This window comes from Neomonachus schauinslandi, chromosome 9, assembly GCF_002201575.2.
Source record: "Neomonachus schauinslandi chromosome 9, ASM220157v2, whole genome shotgun sequence".
In the NCBI taxonomy this organism is placed as follows: Eukaryota; Metazoa; Chordata; class Mammalia; order Carnivora; family Phocidae; genus Neomonachus; species Neomonachus schauinslandi.
The window spans coordinates 23,244,594-23,270,942 of NC_058411.1; the positions used below are offsets into that span (position 1 = coordinate 23,244,594).

General features: G+C 40.0%; 1 protein-coding gene across 4 annotated transcripts in view; it reads right to left on the bottom strand.

The window, feature by feature from the left end:
• The window catches only part of NRXN3 (neurexin 3), a 1,459,332-nt gene that overhangs the window by 1,053,497 nt on the left and 379,486 nt on the right, over window positions 1-26,349 (bottom strand). For 3 of the 4 annotated variants that reach the window (XM_021679606.2, XM_044918184.1, XM_021679607.2), the window contains one exon: window positions 26,112-26,273. In XM_021679606.2, the coding sequence (XP_021535281.1) occupies window positions 26,112-26,273 (162 nt within the window). Of the gene's footprint in view, window positions 1-26,111; window positions 26,274-26,349 lie in introns of those variants that run through there. The other variant, XM_021679608.1, reaches the window with a different exon arrangement.

Here is a 26,349-nt window from a genome sequence, read left to right on the forward strand (position 1 = left end):
TGATCTCAAAGTTTCCATCCTTGACATCTTTTAGGCTATGATGCCACTGTAGCATCAACCTTCAGTTCCCTCTCACAAAGAAAAAAAGCAAAACTGGTACCACTCTTGGTAGAAAAATCTCAATGTATTTATCCTGGAAAATTTAGCAGTTTTCTATACATTGGCACCAATGTGATATTAATTGTGACATTAATTCACCGAACTGAAATTAATTAATTAAGGGCAGGGACTTTTTTTTTTTGCACAGCTGGGCCTTCAGGCTAAGCTGTATAATCAAGATTTATTTTGTTTATCATATAACAACCAAAGGAAACATTCTGTTTTAGCTATTGTAGAAAATGCAAGGAAAACACTTAAATGAAAGAATCCATACTAATAGTAATGATAGACTAGGTCAACTAAATGGTCCACAAAGACTATAAGACAAAACTTTATGACTTTCCACAAGAGGAATTTTTGGAAACTATTATATCCAACAGATTCAAATGCTAATCACACATTTTAAACTCTAGGAGAACACAAGGATTTCCTATCTACCCATCAATACCCCAGAAGGGTAAAGCCTAAAGTGGAAAGAGAATCAATATATGAATATAATTGGGGAATAGTGTTTTTTTTTTCCTATGAGAACATTCTTTCATAACAGTTTTGGTAACTTCATTTTTAATTGCTCAGTAATCATACCTGCTTTGGGGATTTGGTTGTATTTGGCTTTACCTTCTGAATGTGGATATTCAAACTGTGATTTTTCCATATATCCCGACATTTTTGAAAGATATGTAAGAAATTGGGGTTGGGGTAATAAGGTTCTGTAAGGAATAGAAGAACTACAATAGTTTAAAGTGGATGGATTGGAGGAATAAATATTGTGAAGATGTCAATGCTACCTAGAGCAATCTACACATTTAATGCAATCCCTATCAAAATACCATCAACTTTTTTCAAAGAAATGGAAAAAATAATCCTAAAATTTGTATGGAACCAGAAAAGACCCCGAATAGCCAGAGGAATGTTGAAAAAGAAAAGCAAAGCTGGTGGCATCACAATTTCGGACTTCAAGCTCTATTACAAAGCTATAATCATCAAGACGGTATGGTACTGGCACAAAAACAGACACATAGATCAATGGAACAGAATAGAGAGCCCAGAAATGGACCCTCAACTCTATGGTCAACTAATCTTCGACAAAGCAGGAAAGAATGTCCAATGGAAAAAAGACAGTCTCTTCAACAAATGGTGTTGGGAAAATTGGACAGCCACATGCAGAAGAATGAAACTGGACCATTTCCTTACACCACACACAAAAATAGACTCAAAATGGTTGAAAGACCTCAATGTGAGACAGGAGTCCATCAAAATCCTAGAGAACACAGGCAGCAACCTCTCTGACCTCAGCCGTAGCAACTTCTTCCTAGAACCATCTCCAAAGGCAAGGGAAGCAAGGGCAAAAATGAACTATTGGAACTTCATCAAGATAAAAAGCTGCTGCACGGCAAAGGAAACAGTCAACAAAACCAAAAGACAACTGACAGAATGGGAGAAGATATTTGCAAATGACATAGCAGATAAAGGGCTGGTATCCAAAATCTATAAAGAACTTATCAAACTCAACACCCAAAGAACAAATAATCCAATCAAGAAATGGACAGAAGACATGAACAGACATTTTTCCAAAGAAGACATCCAAATGGCCAACAGACACATGAAAAAGTGCTCAACATCGCTCAGCATCAGGGAAATTCAAATCAAACCCTCAATGAGATACCACCTCACACCAGTCAGAATGGCTAAAATTAACAAGTCAGGAAACGACAGATGTTGGCGAGGATGCGGAAAAAGGGGAACCTTCCTACACTGTTGGTGGGAATGCAAGCTGGTGTAGCCACTCTGGAAAACAGTATGGAGGTTCCTCAAAAAGTTGAAAATAGAGTTACTGTACGACCCAGGAATTGCACTACTGGGTATTTACCCCAAAGATACAAATGTAGTGATCCGAAGGGGTATGTGCACCCCAGTGTTTATATCAGCAATGTCCACAATAGCCAAACTACGGAAAGAGCCAAGATGTTCGTCAACAGATGAATGGATAAAGAAGATGTGGTATATATATATCTATACATACATACAACTGAATATTATGCAGCCATCAAAAAATGAAATCTTGCTATTTGCAACAACGTGGATGGAACTAGAGGGTATTATGCTAAGCGAAATAAGTCAATCAGAGAAAGACATGTATCATATGATCTCACTGATATGAGGAATTCTTAATCTCAGGAAACAAACTGAGAGTTGCTGGAGTGGTGGGGGGTGGGAGGGATGGGGTGGCTGGGTGATAGACATTGGGGAGCGTATGTGCTATGGTGAGAGCTGTGAATTGTGTAAGACTGTTGAATCACAGACCTGTACTTCTGAAACAAATAATACAGTATATGTTTAAAAAAAAAAAAAAAAGAAGATAGTAGTAAGGGAAAAATAAAGGGGGGGGAATCAGAGGGGGAGAGGAACCATGAGAGACTATGGACTCTGAGAAACTGAGGGTTCTAGAGGGGAGGGGGGTGGAGGGAGGGGTTAGCCTGGTGATGGGTATTAAAGAGGGCACGTACTGAATGGAGCACTGGGTGTTATAAGCAAACAGTGAATCATGGAACACTACATGAAAAACTAATGTTGTAATGTATGGTGATTAACATAACATAGTAAAATTAAATTTAAAAATAAATAAATAAAAATAAAGTGGACAGACAGCAAGTGGCTGCTGATAAAGAAGAGACCAGCTCCAAATGGACACCTGAATGGGAGGGCTCTCACTAGGGCTTAGCAGCCTAAGAAGGAAATGAAGTAGGAAACATGCAATTTACATACCCTTGAGGTCTCTAGATTCTCAGTAGGAAAAAGGAACTTGAAATGAGAGAGGATTTAGGCTTCTATTTTACAGGGTCAACCTGGTTTGTATTCTATTGAGTTGGTTCACACTATATCAACTGATTGACTGGCAATGCCAAATACTGTCATGAATGCAAGGGAACAGGAACATTTACATACTGCTAGTGGGGGTGCAAATTTGTATACCACTCTGGAGAGCAATTTGGCAATACCTAATAGAGTTAAAAAATACACCCACCTTATGACCTAACAGACAGATGCACTTCTCGGTATATGTCCTGGGTAAACTCTGGCACAAATGTGAATAAAAACCATACAGGGGTGTTCACTATGGCCTTGATATAAATGGAAAACTAGGAAGAACATAAATATCTAGCTACATTAGAAGGGGGAAGAGTAAGTAAAACAAAATATATTCCTACAATGGACCACTAAACAGCATTTAACATGAATAAACGAAGTCTACTTGAATAGAGATAAATCTTGAAAATGTTAGGTTGAATAGAAAAGTAAGTTGTACAAAGATATGTATAGTAAGATACCATTTCTATGAATTTTGAACACCCAAATTATAGGATATATTGCTTAAGGATATAAAGAGCAACTCAAGGATACTGTTTCCAGAATCCTTCGCAACACGACCACTACCCACCTATCTGAGCTGTCATAATAATAAAACCTATTTGTTCAAATAATTTCCCTAGGGATAGCTCAAATCTTCTCTTCTCACCCTATCCTCAAGCTTTGAAACAGGGCTAGAGCAAAATTAACTAATCAATGATCCAGTGGAGCTCCTCTAGAAGAGCTAAAAGCTTTTAGAGGGATAAGCCTTTAATAAATGTAAATAAACTGGGCCAGTAACTCTCCTGGATCTCTGCACATGGCTTTCTTCTTGGGTCTCTCTTTCTTTGATTCTTTTCTGTATAATGGGCTCTCCAGACTCCAGGGTTTCTCTTGGGTCTTTCTTCATATGAGACTTTTAGATTGTTCTCTTCCCTTTATTTCTTCTTTCCCATGCTTTGGATGCTAGAAGATGATCCTGGGCTTATTCTCATTTGGGAGATCTCTCCCACCTCCAATGCTCAGAAGGCCAAATGGTTAAGGTGAGGTTGAAGGAAAAGAAGGCCTCTCATTAGGTCAGTTCACAGGTCAAGAAGACCAAATAAAACTTCAAAGCTACATGTGGTCTAACACATCCTACATAATAAATAAGTGCTTCTTCTGGGGCGCCTGGGTGGCTCAGTCATTAAGCATCTGCCTTCAGCTCAGGTCATGATCCCAGGGTTCTGGGATCAAGCCCCATGTCAGGATCCCTGCTCAGAGGGAAGCCTGCTTCTCCCTCTCCCTCTCCCACTCCCCCTGCTTATGTTCCCGCTCTCGCTAACTCTCTCTCTGTCGAATAAATAAATAAAATCTTAAATAAATAAATACATACATACATACATACATACATACATAACTTCTTCTGCCCTTAGCACCACCTATTTGGCTACCACTATAATTGTTCATCACCCCACACCGAGTGGTTGCTATGTGGACAACACACTGGTACCTCCATGTTCCTTCTTTGCCTCGGTAATTCTTGGAAAACATCTTCTAAAACAGTCTGTACTGTTCTTAAATAGAGAAAGCCTTGTTGCTTTTTTGTAATAGTAAGTTATGAAGATGGAGGGGTGCTTTCTATGGATACTTCCAACCAAGACACTGAATTTAGGATGGAACAGAAAGGATTACTTTTTTCCTGTTCAAAACATTTGAATGTGACCTGGAAGACATAAAAGTCATTGATGCAGAGCTCACAAGCCACCTGCCTCCCCAACCCCCCTTCCTCTGACAGTCTATAAATATGAGGCTGTTTTTACCCTGGGGACCAATTCAAGAACTTTCTCTCACCACACTCACTGCTAATGGATCAGCACTGAAACCACAACTTACTCTGCCCCAGCCACATAAACACAGTGTGGTAAGAAATGTTGCTCCCCGCCAAAATTATCTGGATACTTGCCCTGGGCATGAAAGACTCTATTTTCCTTTATGAGCACTAATGATTCATTTGAAGAGACAACTGAAGTAATGATTTTCCTATCCTTGAGATGCTGAGAGTCTCTCCTTCTTAACTCTGGATTTCAATGTGCTGAGAGTAGGGTACATTAGCCAGGGCTCCAGAGCTTCAGAAAGTGCCACCACTATTTGCAGAAAAATCAGTGCCTACAAATTTATTAGAAGTCCCTAAACACCAAACACTAACTTCCTTCTATAAGCAAATAGATTTTAATGAGGCTTTGACCATGTCAGTCCAGTTCTTGTCTTGTTTTAACCTCAAGTCAACAGAGTGGACTGTGAAAGCCCCCCCCTCCCCCCCCCCGCCGCCCACCGCTCTCTCCCCCGAGTTCCCTCCACTCCTGAGTCAGGCCTGACAGGGGCAGGAGGCCCAGTAGCCACCTCTGCCTCAGTTTCTGATAAGAGTGTGGAATTAGGTCTGCAAACCAAGGGGACATTCTTGAGCTATGGGCTCCCCTGTGGCCACATTCATTTCTGCTCCTCATGTGGTAACATTCATTTCTGCTCTGTCACATGGGCCTTCTACAGGCCTATTTTCTCTTAATAGGCTGCCTTGTGTTCCATTCCCTTGAAACCCCTGAGACAACTGTGAGCCTAGTCTCTTAGATGGGCCTTCCCTGCTTTGCTTCCTAAGCCTTCCTGGTGCTATGGACTAAAAGTTTGTGTCCCCCCCCACTCTTAGCCCCACTTCATATGGTAAAGCCCTAATCCTCAGTCTGGTATTCAGAGATGGGGCCTTTGGAAGGTAATTAAGTCATGATGATGGAGCTTTCATGATAGAATTAGTGCCTTTATAAAAAGAGACACAAGAGAGATGATCTCCCTCTCCACCATCTGTGGACGCAACAAGAAGACAGCCATCTACAAACCAGGAAGTGGGTCCTCACCAGACATCAACTCTGCAAGCACCATAATCTTGTACTTCCCAGCCTCAACTGTGAGAAATAAATGTCTATTGTTTAAGCCACAGAGCCTGTGGTATTTGTTATAGCAGCCTAAGCTGACAAAGACACCGTCGAATCTGAATCTTTATCTTAGGATCCACACCCTTAACTTGACAAGTCTCTTGGAACCAAAGCATAGCTCAACCTGAATCCTACAACCTCCAAATGCCCCATGCCACCTGGTGGATGACACCACTTGGCATCCACACCTGCTTGAACCATTGCTTGGACTGCCTGGCTACCCTGTAAAATGAAACTGAATCAAAATAAAACAAAAACACCCAATAGCCTCTATAGCACAATTAGCTCCATCAGCCTTCGTGAGACATTCCAAAGAGTGAGCCCCACCTACCCAAGCTTGATTCATTCAGCCCACTCCTGGGGTCCTTAGTCCCTGCCAATCCCAGCAGGGCTAGTACAAGGGCCTGTTAATTTATGACAGGCAACTTAGATTTCAGGTCACAGGATTTAACCTGCAGTAAATCTAAATTTGCATAAGGATAATGGGCAGTCTACTACACTTTATGCCAATAAGCCTAATGTGGTAATTAACCACTGAGCACATTTACTGATAAGCTGTTCATTAGAGAAAAACCTGACAACTAGCAGCGTTATCAGAGTCCACAATTTTCAAATCTCTTTCAGAAATGCTTTTTTGCCTATAGGGACTAAAAGCTAGCAAAAATCACAGAGCAGTCATTTTCAAGGTTATTTTCTTTTTTTTTTTTTTAAAGATTTTATTTATTTATTTGACAGAGAGAGAGATAGTGAGAGCAGGAACACAAGCAGGGGGAGTGGGAGAGGGAGAAGCAGGCTTCCCGCCAAGCAGGGAGCCTGATGTGGGACTCGATCCCAGGACCCTGGGATCATGACCTGAGCCGAAGGCAGACGCTTAACGACTGAGCCACCGAGGCGCCCAAGGTTATTTTCAATGAAACTAAACCCTTAGAGGTGAGAACCAGTTTTTGTGGATTTCACTTTTTTTTCCATATAAGCTTTATCTTTAAAAAACAATTTCTTTCATAAGAAACTGCTATGGTGGAAGCTTTGGCTACTTCTTTTTTGTTTGTCCACTTTCAGTCAGAATTGGCCCACTCATTCATTCATTCACACGGGATGCATGTTTTACGAGTCACTACTGCTATAATGGAGGGAGGAGCCCAGTGGCTGTGGCCAACTCCCCACTTACAGTGCAGGCAACATTTAGTCTTCTTTTACAAGGGTGTTTCGCTCCTAGCCCTCCATAGGTGTAGTTCTCACAGCTCACATTCTCTTGGACCCTCCTGCTCTTTGTCATTAGCACCATTATTTGGAAAGTATCCACAAAGCACATGGTCCAGCCTGCCTCAGCTGCACTAATCCAATGGACAGATGCAATCAATTCAGTATTAACTGTGCATTTCATAAATGGCAGCCATGGTGCCTTGGCCTAGAGGGATACAAAGGTAAGTAAGACAAGGTCCGTCCTCCCAGAGCAAATAGTATTTTGATGCTTTGGATCACCCCCGGTCCTTCATCATTTGCATCTGTTCTTCTGTTAAGAGTAATTTAGTCCAGTTCTCTCTAGAAAAGATGACCCTGTAGGCAGAGCCAGTAGACGGAGATGCTCCCAATATTCTAGTACATGCAAGACTCTCCTTTCCTGAAAGTTTTTAGTAACGGGGCGCAGTGTTGATACCACTGATTCTACTGTGTGATAACATTTTGTTACATTTCTTCATGATTAGATTCTTCAAGTGCTTTGTTTATGTAAATCTTTTCTCATCAACTACATTCATAGTTGCTGCAAATCCTTTGTGCAATAAACATACAAAGTGGTTAGGAGAGCAAGCTGTTTGAGAGCAAAAAAAAAACACCACAACAAACCAAAACTGTCATGTGACCATTAATAAAAATTCATGACATCCAATGAATGACTTAAATTGAATTGAATGTAACTGACTTGACATTGTCTTCTTGATATTCTTTGGTGTCTTCAAGTTTCAGATCTACAAGGTTTGTGTCCCCTTTGCTAATCATATAAAAATGTTCCTGAAGTTTTACTATTCTACAAGGACGGCTTTTAAATTTTATGATAACAAATACATGGCAAGCCCCTCAAGTCCACAATTTCAGTAAAATCTAATGATAGAACTGATCAGTTGGGGGAAGGAGAATATAAACACAAAACATGAATTATGGAGAGATTACATAAAGAAATGCCTTTTTTAAAAAATTTACAGCAACTCCAAATAAGCCTACAAAATACTTTTTAGTAAGATCTCTTGTACGTACTTTATTTAATGAATACATAAGAAAAGTTTTGCATAATCCCCTGGGATGTTGTTTCAACATTTATGTTTCTTATATATTTAGCTTCTCCATTCTACTGGCTTTTTCATCTCTGAATTTCAAAACGATTAAGTCTCTTTGATTCAAAAGCAAAACAAAACTACCCATGACCTTTGCCTTCTCAGCTATAATGACACTTTCAGTCCTCTGACTACGCCATCTACCTGGAAACTTTCTACTTTCTTGGCTTCTATGATACCACTTTCTCTGGTTCTCCTATCACTTCTCTAACTTTTCCTTTTAAATCTACTCTTTTCTTAAATGTTGGTAACTTTCAGGATTTTTTTGGGGGGGGGGCGTTTAATGCATTTTTCTATTTGATGTGCTTTCTTACAGGAGTTCATCAACTGTAACTAATTAAACTATATTCCTTATATTCTGACTACCCTTATAGCTCCAGCCATCTGAACTTGACCCTGACGTCCAGATAACACAGGGACTTCCAACACAACCCATTCAAAAGCAAACAGCACTTTCTCTGTTGAGCCTGCCTCTCCTCCAGTATCTCCATATGCCGTTAATATCATGCCAGCCAGAAAACTGTGACCTCTCTCTGGCTTTACCTCGAACGTCCAGTCAACTTGGTAGTCTTACTGATGTCTTCCATGCTGCTCTTCTCATTCCTAGTTTTACCCTTCTACAGAATAAAGTCCTAGCCCTGGTGCATACACCCATCTCCACACACGCTGATCTCACAGCACCCGAGCCACGCTGAGCTCTGTTTCTAGGAAATGAGTTAGTGCACATGAAATACTTAGACGATTTCTTGGTATACAGTAAGCACTCACTAAATTAGCTACTACTCTTACCGCCGCCGCCGCCACCGCCACCACCACCACCGTTCCTACTTTCCTGTATTCTTATTATTAGTTCCGCACACTCACCATGCTATTTCACATTTTTATGTCTCTGGGGATGTTATTCCTTTTTCCTGGAATTGTCCTGTTTGCCTAACTCCTCACTCTTAGGGGAAAAAAAAAAAGTTCTGTTTATGTACTTTCTTCTTTTAGGAAACCATCTCTAACATCTGAGGTCCCGCTAACTGCCCACATTGTGAGCTTCACTGTAAACCTGAAGATTTTGATCATATAGCTTATTATGATACATTGTAATTATCTGGTTTTGTTTGTCATTTCAATCAGAGCAGGGGTCAGCAAAGTATATCCCTGAAACAAAATCCAACCCACTTCCTGCTTATGCAATTAGTTTACTGGACCACAGACACACCCATTTCTTTCCACATTATCTCTGGCTGCTTTCATGCTATAAAGGCAGAGTTTGGTAGTATGATAGAGACTCTATGGCCCACAAAACCGTATCTTTGCTATGGATTTACTATTTACTATCTGGTCCAGAGCTTCTTAGCGTTGGCACTATTGAAGTTTGGGGTCAGATAATTTGTCATAGAGGAGCTGTCCTATGCTTTGTAGGATGAATAGCAACAACCTCAGCTTCTACCCACTAAAATGCAGGAGCACCATGTGCACTACATGCACTCCTACCCCCTCACCTCGTTACCCCTTTACTCCCCTCCATCCATCCCCTCACTGCGGTTTTAACAACTGAAAGTGTCTTCGGACATTGCAAATGCTCCGTGGGGTCGAAAATTGTCTGCAATTAAGAACCATTAGCCTGGTCCCTTACAGAGAAAGCTGCTAACCCCTGAACTATAAGTTCTTCCAAAGGAAGGAACTGTGCCCAGTTCACTCTGTGTTCCAAACACCATGCCTAAAACATAACAGAAGCTCACTAAATCAATCACTTAAAAGTAATTTAGGGATTGTGAGACATTTCAAAGCAATCTGAAATTTATACGAATTTTAGACTTGAAAGGGACATGGATGGTCATGAAGCCAATACCTGATGTTACAAATAGGTTTCTTTCCCGTCAGCATTTTAAACATCACCTATCAAAACTGATGCATTAGAAATATCTATGAAGAAAAGGTATGCTAAGAAAGATAAACTTCATCACAATCCCATTAGATTATGAGGAACTTAAAAAATAGGAAATAGCTGCATTCCTATTTCAAATATGCACATACATTTCATTCACCCATGAATGTGATTTTTTTACCAACTATAAAGAAGAAATTGTTTTCATTTTGCAGGTGGGATCATTTCAACTAGGGTTAAACTATGATATAGAGAAACACCAACTTCCTTACAGTCAATCAAGAAATTCATTCAAGTGACATAAGTTGCTTTCAACTCTTTTTAATAAACCTGCAGTGTACACAGCATTGCTCAAACTACAAAAACCTCTCTGCCACAAAGGAGTTATATGCCTGCCAGAAAAGCTAACAAATGAAAGCAAGGCATTTTAAGGACCAAATAAATGACAATAATAGCTAATATTTATTGAGCATTCACCAGGTACTGATATTGCATTATCTCATTTGATCCTCATAATAGTAGCTACTTATTAGAGTTTTAAAGATACCCATTTTATAGATGAAGAAACTGAGCGAAGCTAACTAACTTGCCCAAGGGCACACAGATAGTAAATGGCAGAACAAAAATTTAAACCTGGAACTCTGCCTCCAAAGCCTGAGCTCACACACACCACAACATATACGTATGTGTGGAGCTGAGAAGTGAGAAAGACCACCATTGACCAGCATGATCAGTCAAGCAGGTAACCATGAGAAGAGTCCCAGAAAAATGGGTAAAAGGTGGAGAGCAGAGAGAAAAGGGTGAAATCCTTAGGTAGGAGACCCAAATAAAGAAGTTTCAGAAGCAGGAACTCAAAATGTATATTCAGAATACAAGGAAATAGACATTCTGGTTAAACAGAGACAGGAAGTATGAAGAAGCAGAGACAAAGGTGAAGCCAAAGGAGAGAAGGCCATGAGTGGGAGGCTGAGGAAGACACGCTCTGAGAGAATACAGATGGGAAGGCTCCCAATGATGACACACCAACAAGAGAGGTACAGGACAGAGGGAGAGGTGAGAAAGGGTCCAGAAAGAAAAGAAATGAGCAAGAAATAGAATAAGGGAATTGTCAGTGGGGTTTTGTGGCTGATTAGATGAGAGTGAAAAGACAGCAAGTGGAAAAGAAAGACCAAAGCTCCCTTGAGGCTCCCAACATTGAGTGTGTGGGCAATGACAGCTATGTCCTCTGTTCCAAACCCACTGGGTTACAGATTTTATAACACAGGAGGCACTCTGTGAATATTCACTACACTCATGAATAAATGAATGAGTGATGTGCTGTTGAGAAAATGGATAAACACAGAAAATGGAAATTTTTAAAGTATTTTTTTAAAGATTTTATTTATTTATGAGAGAAAGAGAGAGAGCACGAGTGGGGGGGGGGTAGGGGCAGAGAGACAAGCAGACTCCCCCCTGTGCAGGGAGCCTAACACAGGGCTTGATCCCAGGACCCTAAGATCATGACCTGAGCTGAAGGCAGATGCTCAACCGACTAAGCCACCCAGGTGCCCCCAGAAATTGGAAATTTAGAGCAATAATTCTATTGCTGATGTTCACAAATATTTACTAACTTATTGAAGAATATTTTCCATATATTTATGTGTCAGGACCTATGTTTACCTCTAAAGTGAGCATTCAATCTATATAAATCCTCATCCCTGCCTTCTAGAAGCCCCATCTACTAAGGAAACATATGAACACAGATCATTAAAATACAGTGTAGTAAGGAATATAATACTAATTATAATACAACGGAGTTAAGAACTAAGAGCTGTGAGAACATATAGTAAAGTGCTCCTCACGCTACCAGGAAAACAATTCTACCACAGTGCTGAGGGTAAGTACGCCCCTTCAGATTTCAGCGTGCAACTACAAAGGGTAAAGGAGTTGTCGTGAAGTAGACAAGATGGGACAGAAATACAACTCTTCCCAGCAGTTTTTCAATGAAAGTAAGGAATGCACTAAGGTGTAAATTCAGCAGGATACTGAATCATGGGAAAGATACTCAGCATGTCACTAGCTGAGGGAATAGGAAAGAGATTGACAGGAGATCTAAAATAACTAGAAGAGAAGGACTCCTTAAAGGGGCTCATCTCAAAAGAGCCAAGAGACTAGTAGTTACACTCCAAGAGGAGGAGAAGAGCTCATCCTATAAGACAGAAGAAAAGAAGGTAGCAATAAGTATCTTTAAATGTAAATCTGAAAGTGGAGGGAGAGAAGTTCAGCAGGCATTGCCTAAATAGTTTCTATTTTCTCCATGAAATATGAGCTAGACCATACTGGCTGGTGAGAAAGAGGCTGAGGGAGAGGGAAGAATAATTTTATTGGTTGATAATTGGTGTGCAGTGTTACTGCCCTCTGCTACATGTTTACTGATTTGTGAAGTGAAAAATTTGTCCTTATATCTCTCTTGAAATCTATGCAGAAACTAGTTATGGCACAATGTCCATAGGGGGACAGAACACAAGGTTACAAAAGCATATAACACTAATGGAATAATCATTTCTGCATTTGCAAAGCAATTTAAAAAATTAGCTAATTAATTAGCTCAATGATTACTTTAGCCCTGTAGGTATATGTGTACAAGAACTGGTTTTTTGTTTTTTGTTTTTTGTTTTTTTGTCTCCTTTGAGGCATTCGAAGACACAAGAGATTTTGTCTCAGTGGGAATGCTGGGGTAGATTACATTTGCTGTAAATAAGTGACATTTTTAGAAAGCAATGAGTTCCACTGAATTTATCCTGAAGAGAAAACAAAAATGCAAAGCTAAATAAGAGACTCTCAGAATCAGACTAAATATTCATAATAAGCCGAAAAAGTAGCTGCTCCTCATTCTGGCTTTCTGAGGGCATTGGCGGCAAATAGCTCCAACTTCACAGAAAATACTAGGCTGGAACAAAAGTCAAGATGTGCCACACATCTCAAAACAAAGGTATCCAACTGCCTGGTATTTATACCAAGAGGAGCTACTTTCCACTCAGGTCCCATAATGAAAATCATTCCTCCATTAACAGGTTGAGCAATATCAATTTGCCCAGCCGAAGAGGGAAATCAAGCAAAACCCACCTTCTTCTCAGAACACTCAAGGGCAAGGTGAAAGAAATAGGTAATTGTATCCAGTCTCCCAGCAGGACATTTTTTGCCTGATTAAATGACCTGTCCTAGGAAGTGGAGCCTCTAACTGGTAGTGAAAGACCAGTCCCTAGAGTGGGTTGAATCACAAATCACCCACCTTTTCCTGAGGAGCTTATTTTCCTTTTCTTCTTCACCAGGTCTTTTGACTAAGTTGGTGAAGGGGGCAGCAGCAGTGTTGCCATCGCAACTCCACGCCTTGCTAAACTGTGTGACCCTGGACAAGCATCTCATCTCCTTAAATTCAAAGTAGTAATGGTAACAGGATCCTCCTCACCAGTTTGTTGTGAGAATTAAATTAGGAAATATGTACGAAGCACTTAACTGTGTAGACATACACTTCTCATGCATTTACATTGTTAAGTGCTCAATAATTGTTAGTCTTTACTGTTGCTGTTATGATTTTAGTTGCTGTGGTTATAATGGTTTTGTACATGATGCCAGTAGAGGTCTGAGGAAAGAGAAATAATTATAAGTGACTAATAGGTGATGGCAGTGGCTGGGAACCTCGAATCCTACCACAAGGGCAACCCTATGAGTCTCGGTGGGGCATGTTTAAGTCAACTGATTTGGAGATTAATCAGGAAAAGTTTTCAACATGATAAATCTGGTCTAATTAATTGGTCTCATTCTTTCTTTTCAGAAGGCTTGTTCACTGAAGAGCTTAGGACCTTATGTTTGGAAAGAAACTAAAAAAATCAACAAACACTGTCTACTTATTTGATGCTATAATCTGTTCTACAAACTGAGCAAGATGGTTGTCCAGACCCTACTTGGGTGCCTTGAGTGTTAAAGAATGCATTACTTTAAAGGCAACTTTGAACAGCTCTCACTGAAATGTCTTCTTATTGGATATATTGTGGGCATTGGAGGCAAATAGCTGCCACTCATTTGCCACTAGTTCTTCCTGAGGATATATGAGCCACATTTAATCCCACTTCCATAGGACAGTCCTTCATGTATGAAGCCAACCCCTGGGCTCAGGCATCTTTTCTTCCTCAGGTTAAATACCCCTGGATCAGTCAACCCCTTTTTTTTAAAAGATTTTATTTCTTTATCTGAGAGAGAAAGAGAGAGAATACACAATCAGGGGGAGCAGCAGAAAGAGAAGGAGAAGCAGACTCCCCACTGAGCAAGGAGCCTGACTCGGGGCTCCATCCCAGGACCCTGGGATCATGACCTGAGCCAAAGTAGACACTTAACCAACTGAGCCACCCAGGGGCCCGTCAGTCAACTACTTTTATGTCAGAGTCCTTCGTCTTTTTCATAGCTCAACTCTAAACATGTTCTAATCTCTCAATTAGATAGCTAACTTTTTAAAAGCTTAATATTCAGAACTGAATAGAAATACTTCCAGTAATCATACTAGCACATAGTGATGATGATGATGATAACAATTTACCAGTCTGCCAAAAAACTACTAGAATTAATAAATGAATTCAGTAAAGTTGCAGGATACAAAATTAATATATAGAAATCTGCTGCATTTCTATACACTAATAACAAAGTAGCAGGAAGACAAATTAACAAAACGATCTCATTTACAATTGCACCAAAAAAGAGTAAAATATCTAGGAATAAACTTAACCAAAGAGGTTAAAGACCTCTACTCTGAAAACTTTTATAAAACAATCATGAAAGAAATTGAAGATGACACAAACAAATGAAAAGATATACCATGGTCATGGATTGGAAAAATTAATATTGTTAAAATGTCCATACTACCCAAAGCAATACACAGGTTTAATGTCATCCCTACCAAAAAAGCAATAGTATTTTTCATAGGACTAAAACAAATAATCCTAAAATTTGTATAAAACTACAAAAGACGGGGCATCTGGGTGGCTCAGTTGGTTAAGCCGCTGCCTTCGGCTCGGGTCATGATCCCAGGATCCTGGGATCGAGCCCCGCATCGGGCTCCCTGCTCAGCGGGGAGTCTGCTTCTCCCTCTCCCTCTCCCTCTGCCTGCCGCTCTCCTTGCTTGTGCTCTCTCTGTGTCAAATACATAAATAAAATCTTAAAAAAAAAAAAAAAAAAAAAACTACAAAAGACCCTGAATACCCAAAGCAATCTTGAGAAAGAAGAACAAAACTGGAGGTATCACAATCCCAGATTTCAAGATATATTACATAGCTGCAGTAATCAAAACACTATGGTACTGACATAAAGAAAGATACATAGACCAACAGAACAGGATAAAGAACTCAGAAATAAATCCACACCTACATGGTCAATTAATCTTTGACAAAAGAAGCAAGAATATACAATGGGTAAAAGAGAGTCTGTTCAATAAATAGTGACGGGAAAACTGAAGAGCTACATGCAAAAGAATGAAACTGGGCCACTTTCTTCACCACACACAAAAATAAACTCAAAATGGATTAAAGACCGAAATGTCAGACCTGAAGCCATAAAAGTCCTAGAAGAAAACATAGGAGGTAATCTCTTGGACATCAACCTTAGTTAACATTTTCTAGATATGTCTCCTCAGACAAGGGAAACAAAAGCAAAAATAAACTATTGTGACCACACCAAAATAAAAAGCTTTTGCACAGTAAATGAAACCATCAACAAAATGAAAAGGCAACCTACTGAATAGGAGAAGATATCTGCAAACAATATATCTGATAAGAAGTTAATATAAAGAATATGGAAAGAACTTAACACCAAAAAACCCCACAAAAATCCAATTAAAAAATGGGCTGAGAGGGGCACCTGGGTGGCTCAGTCGTTAAGTGTCTGCCTTCAGCTCAGGTCATGATCCCAGGGTCCTAGGATTGAGCCCCACATCAGGCTCCCCTGCTCTGCAGGAAGCCTGCTTCTCCCTCTCCCACTCACCCTGCTTGTGTTCCCTCTCTCTCTGTGTCTCCCTCTGTCAAATAAATAAATAAAATATTAAAAAAAAAATGGGCTGAGAACCTGAATAAACCTTTTTCTCAAAGAAGACATACAGATGGTCAAAGGACACATGAAAGGATGGTCAACATCACTCATCATCAGGTAAATGCAAATCAAAGCCACAATGAGTTACCTTATACGTGTCAGAATGGCTGGTATTAAAACAATAAGAAATAACAAGTGTTGGCAAGGATGTGAAGAAAAAAGAACCCTCATGCACTGTTGGTGAGGATGTAAATTGGTGTGGCCATTGTGGCAAAAGTGTGAAGGTTCTTCAAAAAATTAAAAAAGAAGTACCATTAGATTCCATAATTCTACTACTGGGTATTTACCCAAAGAAAACAAAAACACTAAATCAAAAAAATATATGCACTCCTATGTTTATTGCAGCATTATTTACAATAGCCAAGATATGGAAGCAACCTAAGTGTCCATCAATAGATGAATGGATAAAGAAGATGTGGTATATACTTAAAATGGAATATTATTCAGCTATAAAAAAAGAATGAAATCTTGCCAATTGTGACAACATGGATGGACTAGAGGGTACTATGCTGATTGCAGTAAGTCAGAGAAAGATAAATACCATATTATTTTATTTATATGTGGAATCTAAAAAAATAAGAAAAACAATAAAAAATAATACAAACACTGAAACAGATCCATAAATACAGAGAATAAACCGGTGGTTGCTAAAGGGCACAAGCATGGGCAAAATGGGTGAAGAGGCATAGGAGATACAGGCTTCCAGTTACAGAATGAATAAGTCACAGGGATGAAAGGTACAGCATAGGGAATATAGTCAATAGTATTGTAATAGCATTGTATGGTGATGGATAGTAGCTACACTTGCATAACACACAGTTATTGAATCACTGTGTTCTACACTTAAAATTAATATAACTATAGTCGTGTGTCAACTACACTTTAATTTAAAAAATCTATCAAAGGTTTTCTATTTATCAAGCACCATTTTAAGGGTTTTACATTTATTATCTCAGTTAATACTCACCACAACCCTATGAAACAGGTATAATTATTCTCCTCATTTAATAAGCAAGCAGAATGAGGCACAGACAGGGTTAAGTAACTTGCCCAGCATTCCACAGCTAGTGTGAGTAGAGCTAGGCTTTGAAGCCAAGAACACTAGCTCCAGAGCCTGCTCTCTTAGTCAATAAATTATACTATAAAACTATTACCCCCTTTGTTTTATAGATCACACCTCTATTAATTCAGCCTCAAATCATGTAGGCACATATTTTCTATCATTTAAGCTTCCTGCTATTCAAAAAGTTGATGAGCATACTCTCTCACCTCTCCTCAAGTCCCTAATATAAACATTAAGAGAAAGCACTATGACATCCACCTGAAACTTCTATATAGGTCAAAACAAATCCTTCATCAAGACTCATTGGAAAGTTTAAATAGTTACTCCTTTACTGACTAGTTCCTACATCCAATTCCTTTTCCCCCATCTTGTTGATGAGGATATTACAGAATGTATTGCCAAATACCTTGCTGATATTTGGTTATGCTTTCCTGAGTTGTAAGTATGGTAATAATATGGAATGGAAATGTGAGTTTGGTTCACGTGATATGGCTTATTTTCAGTGTTTCTGATGAACGACCGTGGTTCTGCTGATCACTTTTTTCTCTTCTATGAGCTCATATCTTCTGTTAATAATGCACTCCAAAATCTTTCCCAGATTCCAGTGAAGCTCACAGGCTCACAGTCCACATTATCTACACTTTTTTCCATCTTTAGTCTTAAGGAATCTTCCCCAATCTCAACCATTTCTCAAAAACCACAACTGGATTTCAAAAAGTCTTATTTACAAACTCTCCCTGTATCCGGAGATATCATTCATCCAAGTCAAGAAATCTGAATGAGTGCAGAGCAATTAGGTGCTTTCTAACAGCCTCTGATATTAAATTTCCTATCTCTGTCTATCTTTTCCTGTCCAAAGACCTATCTTCTTGCCAGAGAAGAGAGGGGTAAAAACAGGAGTAAGAGGAATTCTTTCACATCACTTAGGGCTCCATGTTGCAAATGACAGAAAATCCAGCTCCTGCTGGTTTAGACAAAAGAAGGAATTACTCAGTCTTGGCTGGAAATCAGGGGTACTTTGGTTTGAAGAATGTTTGATCAGGGCCTTAAAAATGTCACCAGGATCTAGCTTCTCCCCAGTTTTTGGCTCTGCTTTTCTCCATTCTGGCTTCATTTTTGGTCTCTATGTGTTGGCAAGATGGCAGCCAGAAACTCAGTTTTATATCATCCCAAGTTCTAACCCAAAGAAAGGAGAACTACGTCCCTACAGCATCTAAGCTAAAGTCCTGAGCTTGTATGTCACTGACCCAAATCGGGTTAACCACCCACCTATGAACAAAATAACCATGGCCAAGGGAACGGAAATCTCTGATTGACTAGAACTCACATGCTCACCAAGGCAGCCAGGAGTCGAGTCAGTGCCCCTGAACCACTGGATTGAAAATGAAGGGGAATAAAAGTCTTTATTCAAAAGAAGGAGAAATGGATACCAAGTTTCTAAAAAAAACGCTCACCATATCTATTTCTCCATCTCCATCTTTCATCCAACAGCATCGACTACGAGCAGCAAACCATATTTCAGTATTTTTATTCTGGCACTAATGGAAGAACCACTTTCCATTTGCCACAGTACTGCAATACTAAATATCCTTGAAGCTTCAGCCCTCTTGATACTATTCCTTAGGTACATACAACTTTCTGACAGTTATCCTGGACTAAGTGCTCATACTTTGCGCCCTCTGTGAAATAAACCTCCTGTTCTTCACAATTCCCAGCAGCTCAGGGTTTTATTCTTCTTCCTCTGTGACACAGAGGGCTTTGCTCTCTCCTACCCATTTCAGTTCCTTATAATCTAGGAGGTAATCTCTTTTCCAGAAGATCCAATTTATTCTCTTTACAAAAACTTTATTCTTAAGCTGATGCATATGGTATTGCCAATTTTTGATCTTTCTTTTACCCCCCAACATGGCAACTTCTATGGTCAGCCCAACAGGCAGCTCCTGAGACACAGTTTCTCTCTTTTCTTCTTCTGCCACAGCTTCCATTTCCTAGTCTCTGAGTCACGTTTCCACTTCTTTCTATCTTGTTGAAATCTTATCCTTCTTGGTCTCCTGTTTGTATTGGTTTTTCTCTTCTGTCAAAGCATGCTTTCTTCCAAGCCCACACAGTGCTCCTTTGCACAGCTTCCTAAGAGTAGGAAAATAAATCCTACCTTACTATCCAAAATTTAATAAGCAATAACTTGTACATCTACTTTAGAGGTTCTCCACAGTCGTGTGCATTTGGTTTAGCAGGGATCACTACTCTCACTTTACAGAAAAAGACATGGATGTCCAAAGAGACCATATCATTTTCTAATTATCTAATAATCTGGAGGCCGAGTTCCAATTCAGTTGCTCTTCTTGTTAAACCACATTGGACTCTCCTAACTTCTGCAGTTTTTAAATTGCAGAACCAGCAAAGAGCAGTATGTAGTTCCTTGGCCAGATCTAATCAATTTGGTTTCATTTAATAACAAATAATAACATGAACATCTGCACAGTGCTTTACAGTTTATAAAGCACCTCCATCTTCTTAATCCCATTTGTTCCTGACATAAAAATGCCTGAAGTAGGTATTATTATCTGATGCAGACGGAGGCTAAGAGCAGTCAAATGACCTGCTCTTACTACGGCAGCTGGCAATGAATGAATCTAGACAAGATTCAGACCTGGACTTGTGTTTCTCCTCTCATCTTCCATGCTGACTCAAAAACCCTCACTTGGTCTCTGTTCACCCTGGGGCCACACACTATTCTCAATGCTAGGGAAAAGAGGAGTTTTAGTCCCGATGCCATCATCTAATTTACCTGATTATGAACAGAGCAATTTATCATGGACTGAGAAATCAGGAAGGAAACCCCAGCACAAGAACTAGAGAAGCACAGAGGTAGGGAAAATGAAAACAGGGGAGAAAGAAAAAAGTATAGTGAGTGAAGAAGCGAGGACAACACAAAAGAAAAACCAGAAGAGAAACTGTGATAGCATGAGACAGAAGCAGCAAAACAGTGAGATGGCATAAAATGAGTATATTTTTTAAAAAAAAGCAACAACAAACACATTATCCCAAAGCCCGCAGGTGCCAGCAATTCAAATAAACGTATAACAATTAACAGAATTAACACAGACTTAAATAGCTTGGCTCACCAGATGTGGACTCCTATCAGGGTTCTATAAAATGTGAAGTTATTACAGATTAAACCATTAATCATCTGTTCAGAAACTATCTCTGGCTGCAAAACCCCATTCGGTTTTAAATGGCTAATAATCACAAAGGGATGTGGGATGTAATGTGCACAATGATGTTCTACCCAATCCTTTTTCCTTTAAATATGTGTTCCACGCTCCCAATACTCCTGCTTCTCCTTCCTCCACATCAGAGACTCCATGAGGAAAGAGAGGTGAGAGAGACCAAGCTGTCCCAGACACCTCAGCAGCATTGAGCTTCTCCCTGGGCAAATGGGAGATGGAAACGGAGAACCAATATACTGGGGGAGAAGTAACAGACTGAGATGAAAGGAGGATGATGTGCAAAGAACCAAATCAAGCAGCAGGGAAGATCCCAACACATAGGAGGATACCGCGATGGGCTTGAGGAAGTTTCCTCTCCGTGGTCCTGAATCTGATAGAAACACTACCGTGCACCTCAGTCCAGACTTGGCTTTCCTCTGCTACCTTGTGCTTCATCCAACAATAACAGCTCAGCAATGCCAAGGACAAAGGAAAGGAGAAAGGCACATCCTGACAGGGACAGTCACTGGAAACTGAAATGGAGTCAGAAAGAAGTGCTTTTCTATAGACATTTTAAGATTCTGAAAGGTGCTCTCCAGGCCCAAGGCCACAGTCAATGGATCAAGCCTCCCAACCCTGCTCTTCAACTTCCTAGGGCAAAAATATACACCAGCTGGAAGTAATAAATGGAGTAACTTCAGTTCTCAAGTAATTTAAAGCCTGATGGATAAGATGCCAACCTGACTGTGTTATTCTACTACTTAAGATCTTTCAATAGCTCCCCATTAACCTAGAAAATAAAGTCCAAAGGTAGAGTAGGAGATAAAGTTCTCTATGACCTGGCCCCTACTTAACTTTGCAGCTACATTTTCAAAATTCTTCATCTTATAATTTGTGCCCTGAAATGAGCAAAGTGTAAGTTCCTCACCCAGACACTACTGTGAGTCCGGCGCCCATGCCTTTGCTCATGCTGCCCCGTTTTCCTGGAGCTCCACTCCCTCCATTCTGCCATGTTCACTTCTGTTTGTCTTCGAGACTCACATTAGCTCCTCCACAGAGCCTTCCTGAACCCCAGGATATATAAGTCCTTCTCCTCAACAGCCCCACTGCACTTGTGAATGCCTCTTTTTACTAACAATCTTTTATCGAAATTATGCCCATGTATCTGTCTCCCCCACTAACTGTGTGGTCCTCTAAGGTGGAAACTGTGTCTGAATCATCTTTCTTTCTTATTTAGCACAGTCTCTGGTATCCTGTAGGGTTATAGGATTTATCTGTTGATCTAAATTCCACCAAATTGTAGAGCTCCATGAGGTTAGCTCATTCATTCCTTTATTTATTCCAGACATACTTAATGAGTGTTGTTGTTTTTTTTTAATGCCAGGAACTCTGCTAGGTTCTGGGGAGACACCTGTGAACAGACGAGGACTTTTTCATCACAGAATTAGCTCACATTTTAATAGATGGAGATTGACAGTTGTCAAATACATGACCGAAGGCAACAAAACAAGGTAATGATTGAGGGCGAGTGGGGTGGGTTTCCCCACTTCAGAAAAAAATGAAAGGACTTTAGCAGGGCAAATCTCAGAAAAGGGCTGGTTTTTCTTCTGATTGTGACTTGCTAATATAGGAGATATGGAGATACTGCCCATGCTAATGTATACAAGTGTATGGTTATATTTGTATTCATAAACTGTTTATAAGGGGTATTACATAATCCTTAATAATAATCATTATAGCAATATACACATGTCTGTATGGTGTTACTTTTATGTATAATATTTAAGAACATAGCAAAGGTCCTAGTATATCCATGTTAGGGAGGAAAACAGACTCAAATACAATCGGTGGTTTATTCCAGGCCATAGAGCCAGTGACAAAGCTTATATTCCCAGCCAGATTTTTTTTACCATAAACCCAGTGTTCTTTTCTTTATACAATGATACCTCTGTCAAAGCCTTTTCAATCCTGTTCTTCCTAGAGGAAGTTCCAACCCACTCCTCTCAGCCTTGCTGAGCCTTTCTATATAATGCTTCTCTCGAATCAGACAGCTAGGAACTTCCTGAAAGATTCAACTGTTGCCATGTCAAGATGTTCTTTACTGATTCCAAGAAAATCACATGGTTAATAGTACCTGGAAGCATTTATCTAAAATATTAATTTTACAAACATGTTCATTTCCAAGATTATTTATTTAAACATAATTAATTTGCAAACGTAATTTCACTCAGCAAATGTTTACTGAGAGCCCAGTAGATGCTAAAAACCATTCTAGGAGCTACAAACCCTAAAGATCAAAAATAAGACCCACATGTTAAAACATGGAAACATGGGGCACCTGGGTGGCTCAGTTGGTTAAGTGTCTGCCTTCGGCTCAGGTCACGATCTCAGGGTCCTGGGATTGAGCCCCATTGTTGGGCTCCCTGCTCAGCAGGGGAGTCTGCTTCTCCCTCTCCCTCTACTACTACCCCCCTGCTTATGCTCTCTCTATCAAATAAATAAGTAAAATCTTAAAAGAAAGAAAAGAAAACATGGAAACACAACAAGCAACACGATGTTGAGCTGGTAGTTTTCAAGTGTACACAAATCTTGTATTGATAACTAGTTTTTAAGTGTACACAAATCTTGTATTGGTAACTAGGGTGTGGGGAGAACCACAACAGTCCGAGGACAAATTGGATAGTCTTTGTCGTGGCTTTTACAGCAGTAGGAAGCTAGGAAGCTAGTACACCCAGGTGAAAACCACAATCATTCTGCTCAACAGTGGAGCCAGAACTTAACTTTTGAGTGTTGAAGTAACTGTAGTTCCAAAGATAAAGCCTATTTTGTACCACACACAAAGTTATCCACGATCTGGAAGAGAAACTGAAGTCCTTTTACCATGTCCCCATTTTGAAGAAAATAATACATGAAAGTACCCAGCTCAGCTTAAGGCAACACAGAGCCACAAAAGGCAAGCAAAGACAGAAAAAGGAAGAAAGAGATAGGGAAGAAGGGCTTGTTAAATAACTAGACACTGTTCTAAGTGTAAATAGTTAAAAGTGGGTAGGTGGGATTTATCAAGGAGAGAAATCCCAACCTAGTTGGAAGCTTCCGCCGTTCACTAAATGTCAACGACAAATACCAAGAACAAGAGAAGAATTTCCCAGACCTGCCCTACAAAAAAGTGAACTGTAAGGATTAAGCAGAAAGAAAGAATATGCCAGGACTACATGAGACTCGAAGTTACCTGTTTAAGACACTCAGACAGAGGAGAAAGCTTCCCAGATCCCTTAGAAACACCACAATACTGTATGTAACAGAGAGACGAGGTTGTAAGTTAACGGAGTCCTCATTTTGCCTACCGTTTCCCCCAGCATGGGCTGGACTTTCTTTTTTCTGACTTGATCTGGGTTTAAATGCAGATTTATGCTGCTAGTTATGTATATATTTTTACTACTAAGTACTAATTATTTCTGTTACTGACACTGTTTTTCAGAACTGCCTTTAATTTTCAAGCTTATAGTAACACTTTTTATGGGCTTTTGAAGCTTTCTGCTCTCTACACCTGGGCAATATGTGTGCGTGTGTGTGTGTGTGTGCATACAGATTTTATTTACTTTAGGTTTTGTGTGGATGGAGCCATCAGAGATACCTTTGTGTTTTTATGAGCTTTGTTTCAAAATGTTCAGGAGAATCCTTCCGGATTGATAATTTGCAGTTGGGAAATTGCCCTTTGTCTCAAAATACATAATTGAGAGATGGTGCAACATAATTGTGTACAGGGGAAAATTAGTTCTAGAGGCCACCCCTAGATCCTGTCCGGGAGAAATCCTGTCCACGCTCAAGGCTGTTTCACTACCCACAAATGTATGAGCTCTCCACAGCAATCAATGCCTCATTCATTCCTGAGCCACGTCCGTGGTAGCAGAATGTTCCTATCTAATCCTGACAAGAGTACAATGCCAGTGTGTGTGATTTAACACTGTTTAAGCATCTTTCAGGGTTCATTAGATGCTGAGCAGTTTATACCTTTTTTCTATCCAAATGGGAGTAAATCCCAGAGCGGAAGTGTTCTCTGTCTCCTGCAATTCTGTCAGGAATGACCACTGGCGTCCCTGCAGCTGGCGGAAGGCTAGCTAATGTCCAGCAGAAAGAAGGAACCCTTTCTGGGGTTCTCTTCCATAATTTGTCCTTCAGACCAAGAACAACACAGAGCTATAATTGGATTTTTCCCTCCTTTGTCATGTCTCTCTTTCCTACCCCTTCCTCTCAACTCACACGCGTTTACTGCCTCAAGGTCCAGCTCAAATATCAATTCTTCTCTGAAACGGACTTCCCCCTAAAATGTATCTGTTTCCTCTAATTCTACTCAATTAGGACATTTGGTCTGTGGCACTGAACACACAGTGTCCTGAGCTGTACTCGCTCACCTCCAGATCTCATCTCCCTTCCTAGATCATAAAGTCCTCAAGCACGGAGACCACGGCTTGGAAAGAGCAGCTAAGTTCAGTTACAATACAAACACGGTGCCCAATGATGACTTGATAAATGTATCCACTCCAGAAATACTTATTATGCATCTACTATATACCAGGCATAATGGACCCAACTCCTGTTTTGACATGGCTCACAGTCAAGTGGCATGAATGCACGCATGTACAATGCCATCTTGTATGATAACCGATGTTCAACAAATTTCAAATAACCATAATCAGAATAAAACATGTGCCCTGAGAGGAGTCTCATAACATGTCACAAGGGATCTTTATCTACAAGAAAGAACACTGTTAGCTTCTCAAGGAATTTCCCCAGGGAAGGGGTATAGATATCTCAGGCAATCAGGCTTAGCTTAGATTAAACAAAAATGTGCAGTTCACAGCTCGAATGACAGAGTATTCTGAAAGAACTCTACCAAATCAAGTCTGATTCTTTTTGCCTCAACAATTGACCTTAGAGAACTTACACTTGACTGAAGTTCCTCTGCTCTCAGACAGAGGTCTCAACACATAAGCTACAATAGTAATAAATGAGTAATGGCAAAGCCCCACTGCTTTCTCACAGCTGCTAGCTTTCAGGGGATAAAAAAAAGAAAAAAAGAAAAGGAAAAACCAGTTTTCTGGGCCTTAATGTTACATTCTGAAAATTTTCCTTTATCTCAAATAATGAGAATCTTGGGAACACCAAGCTTGGCAAAGGTAAAATAATACATATGTTATGCTTTAGACAAGATACACAACCACAAATTGAGCTACTTTTAGCTAGAGCTTCCCTACTTGCCAAGTCGAAGTAGGAAATCAAACTTTACAAGGTGTAGTTCTTGTGATATCGAAGTCCTTTCAACTCTGTTATTTCGTTTAATTTATAAAGCACCTCTACCTGTGGGATACAGTATCCCATTAGGCAGATGAGGAAACAGAATCACAAGATATGTAAGTGGCAAACCCAAGGTCATGCAACCAGCTTAAGCAGGAACCAAAACCTAGGACCTTACTTCCAAGTCCAAAGTCTTTTTTGCTACAACCTATGGCCTCAAAGAATGGATTAGAGGACAGAGCCCCTCATTGAACCGGAAATTCATTTGTTCTTGGGACAGTCAATGAATTAAAGAGAGCATGTGACCGTTACCTCTTTAAGGCAGCCCATGAAGTTGTTGCTGACGGGTGAGCCTGGCAAGTCAGCGGTACTTGGGCTTCCTCCCACATAGAAGAAGTCGTCCGAGCCCAGCATGGTGTAGTCCTCTTGAGTGTAGCCCGTCGTGGTAAGGATGCCATCCACAGAGATTGTCACCTGGTGGAGGGACATAGGGACAAAAAAAAGTCCCAACAATGACTTTACAGTCCTATCAAAACCCGGTGGCTTCCCC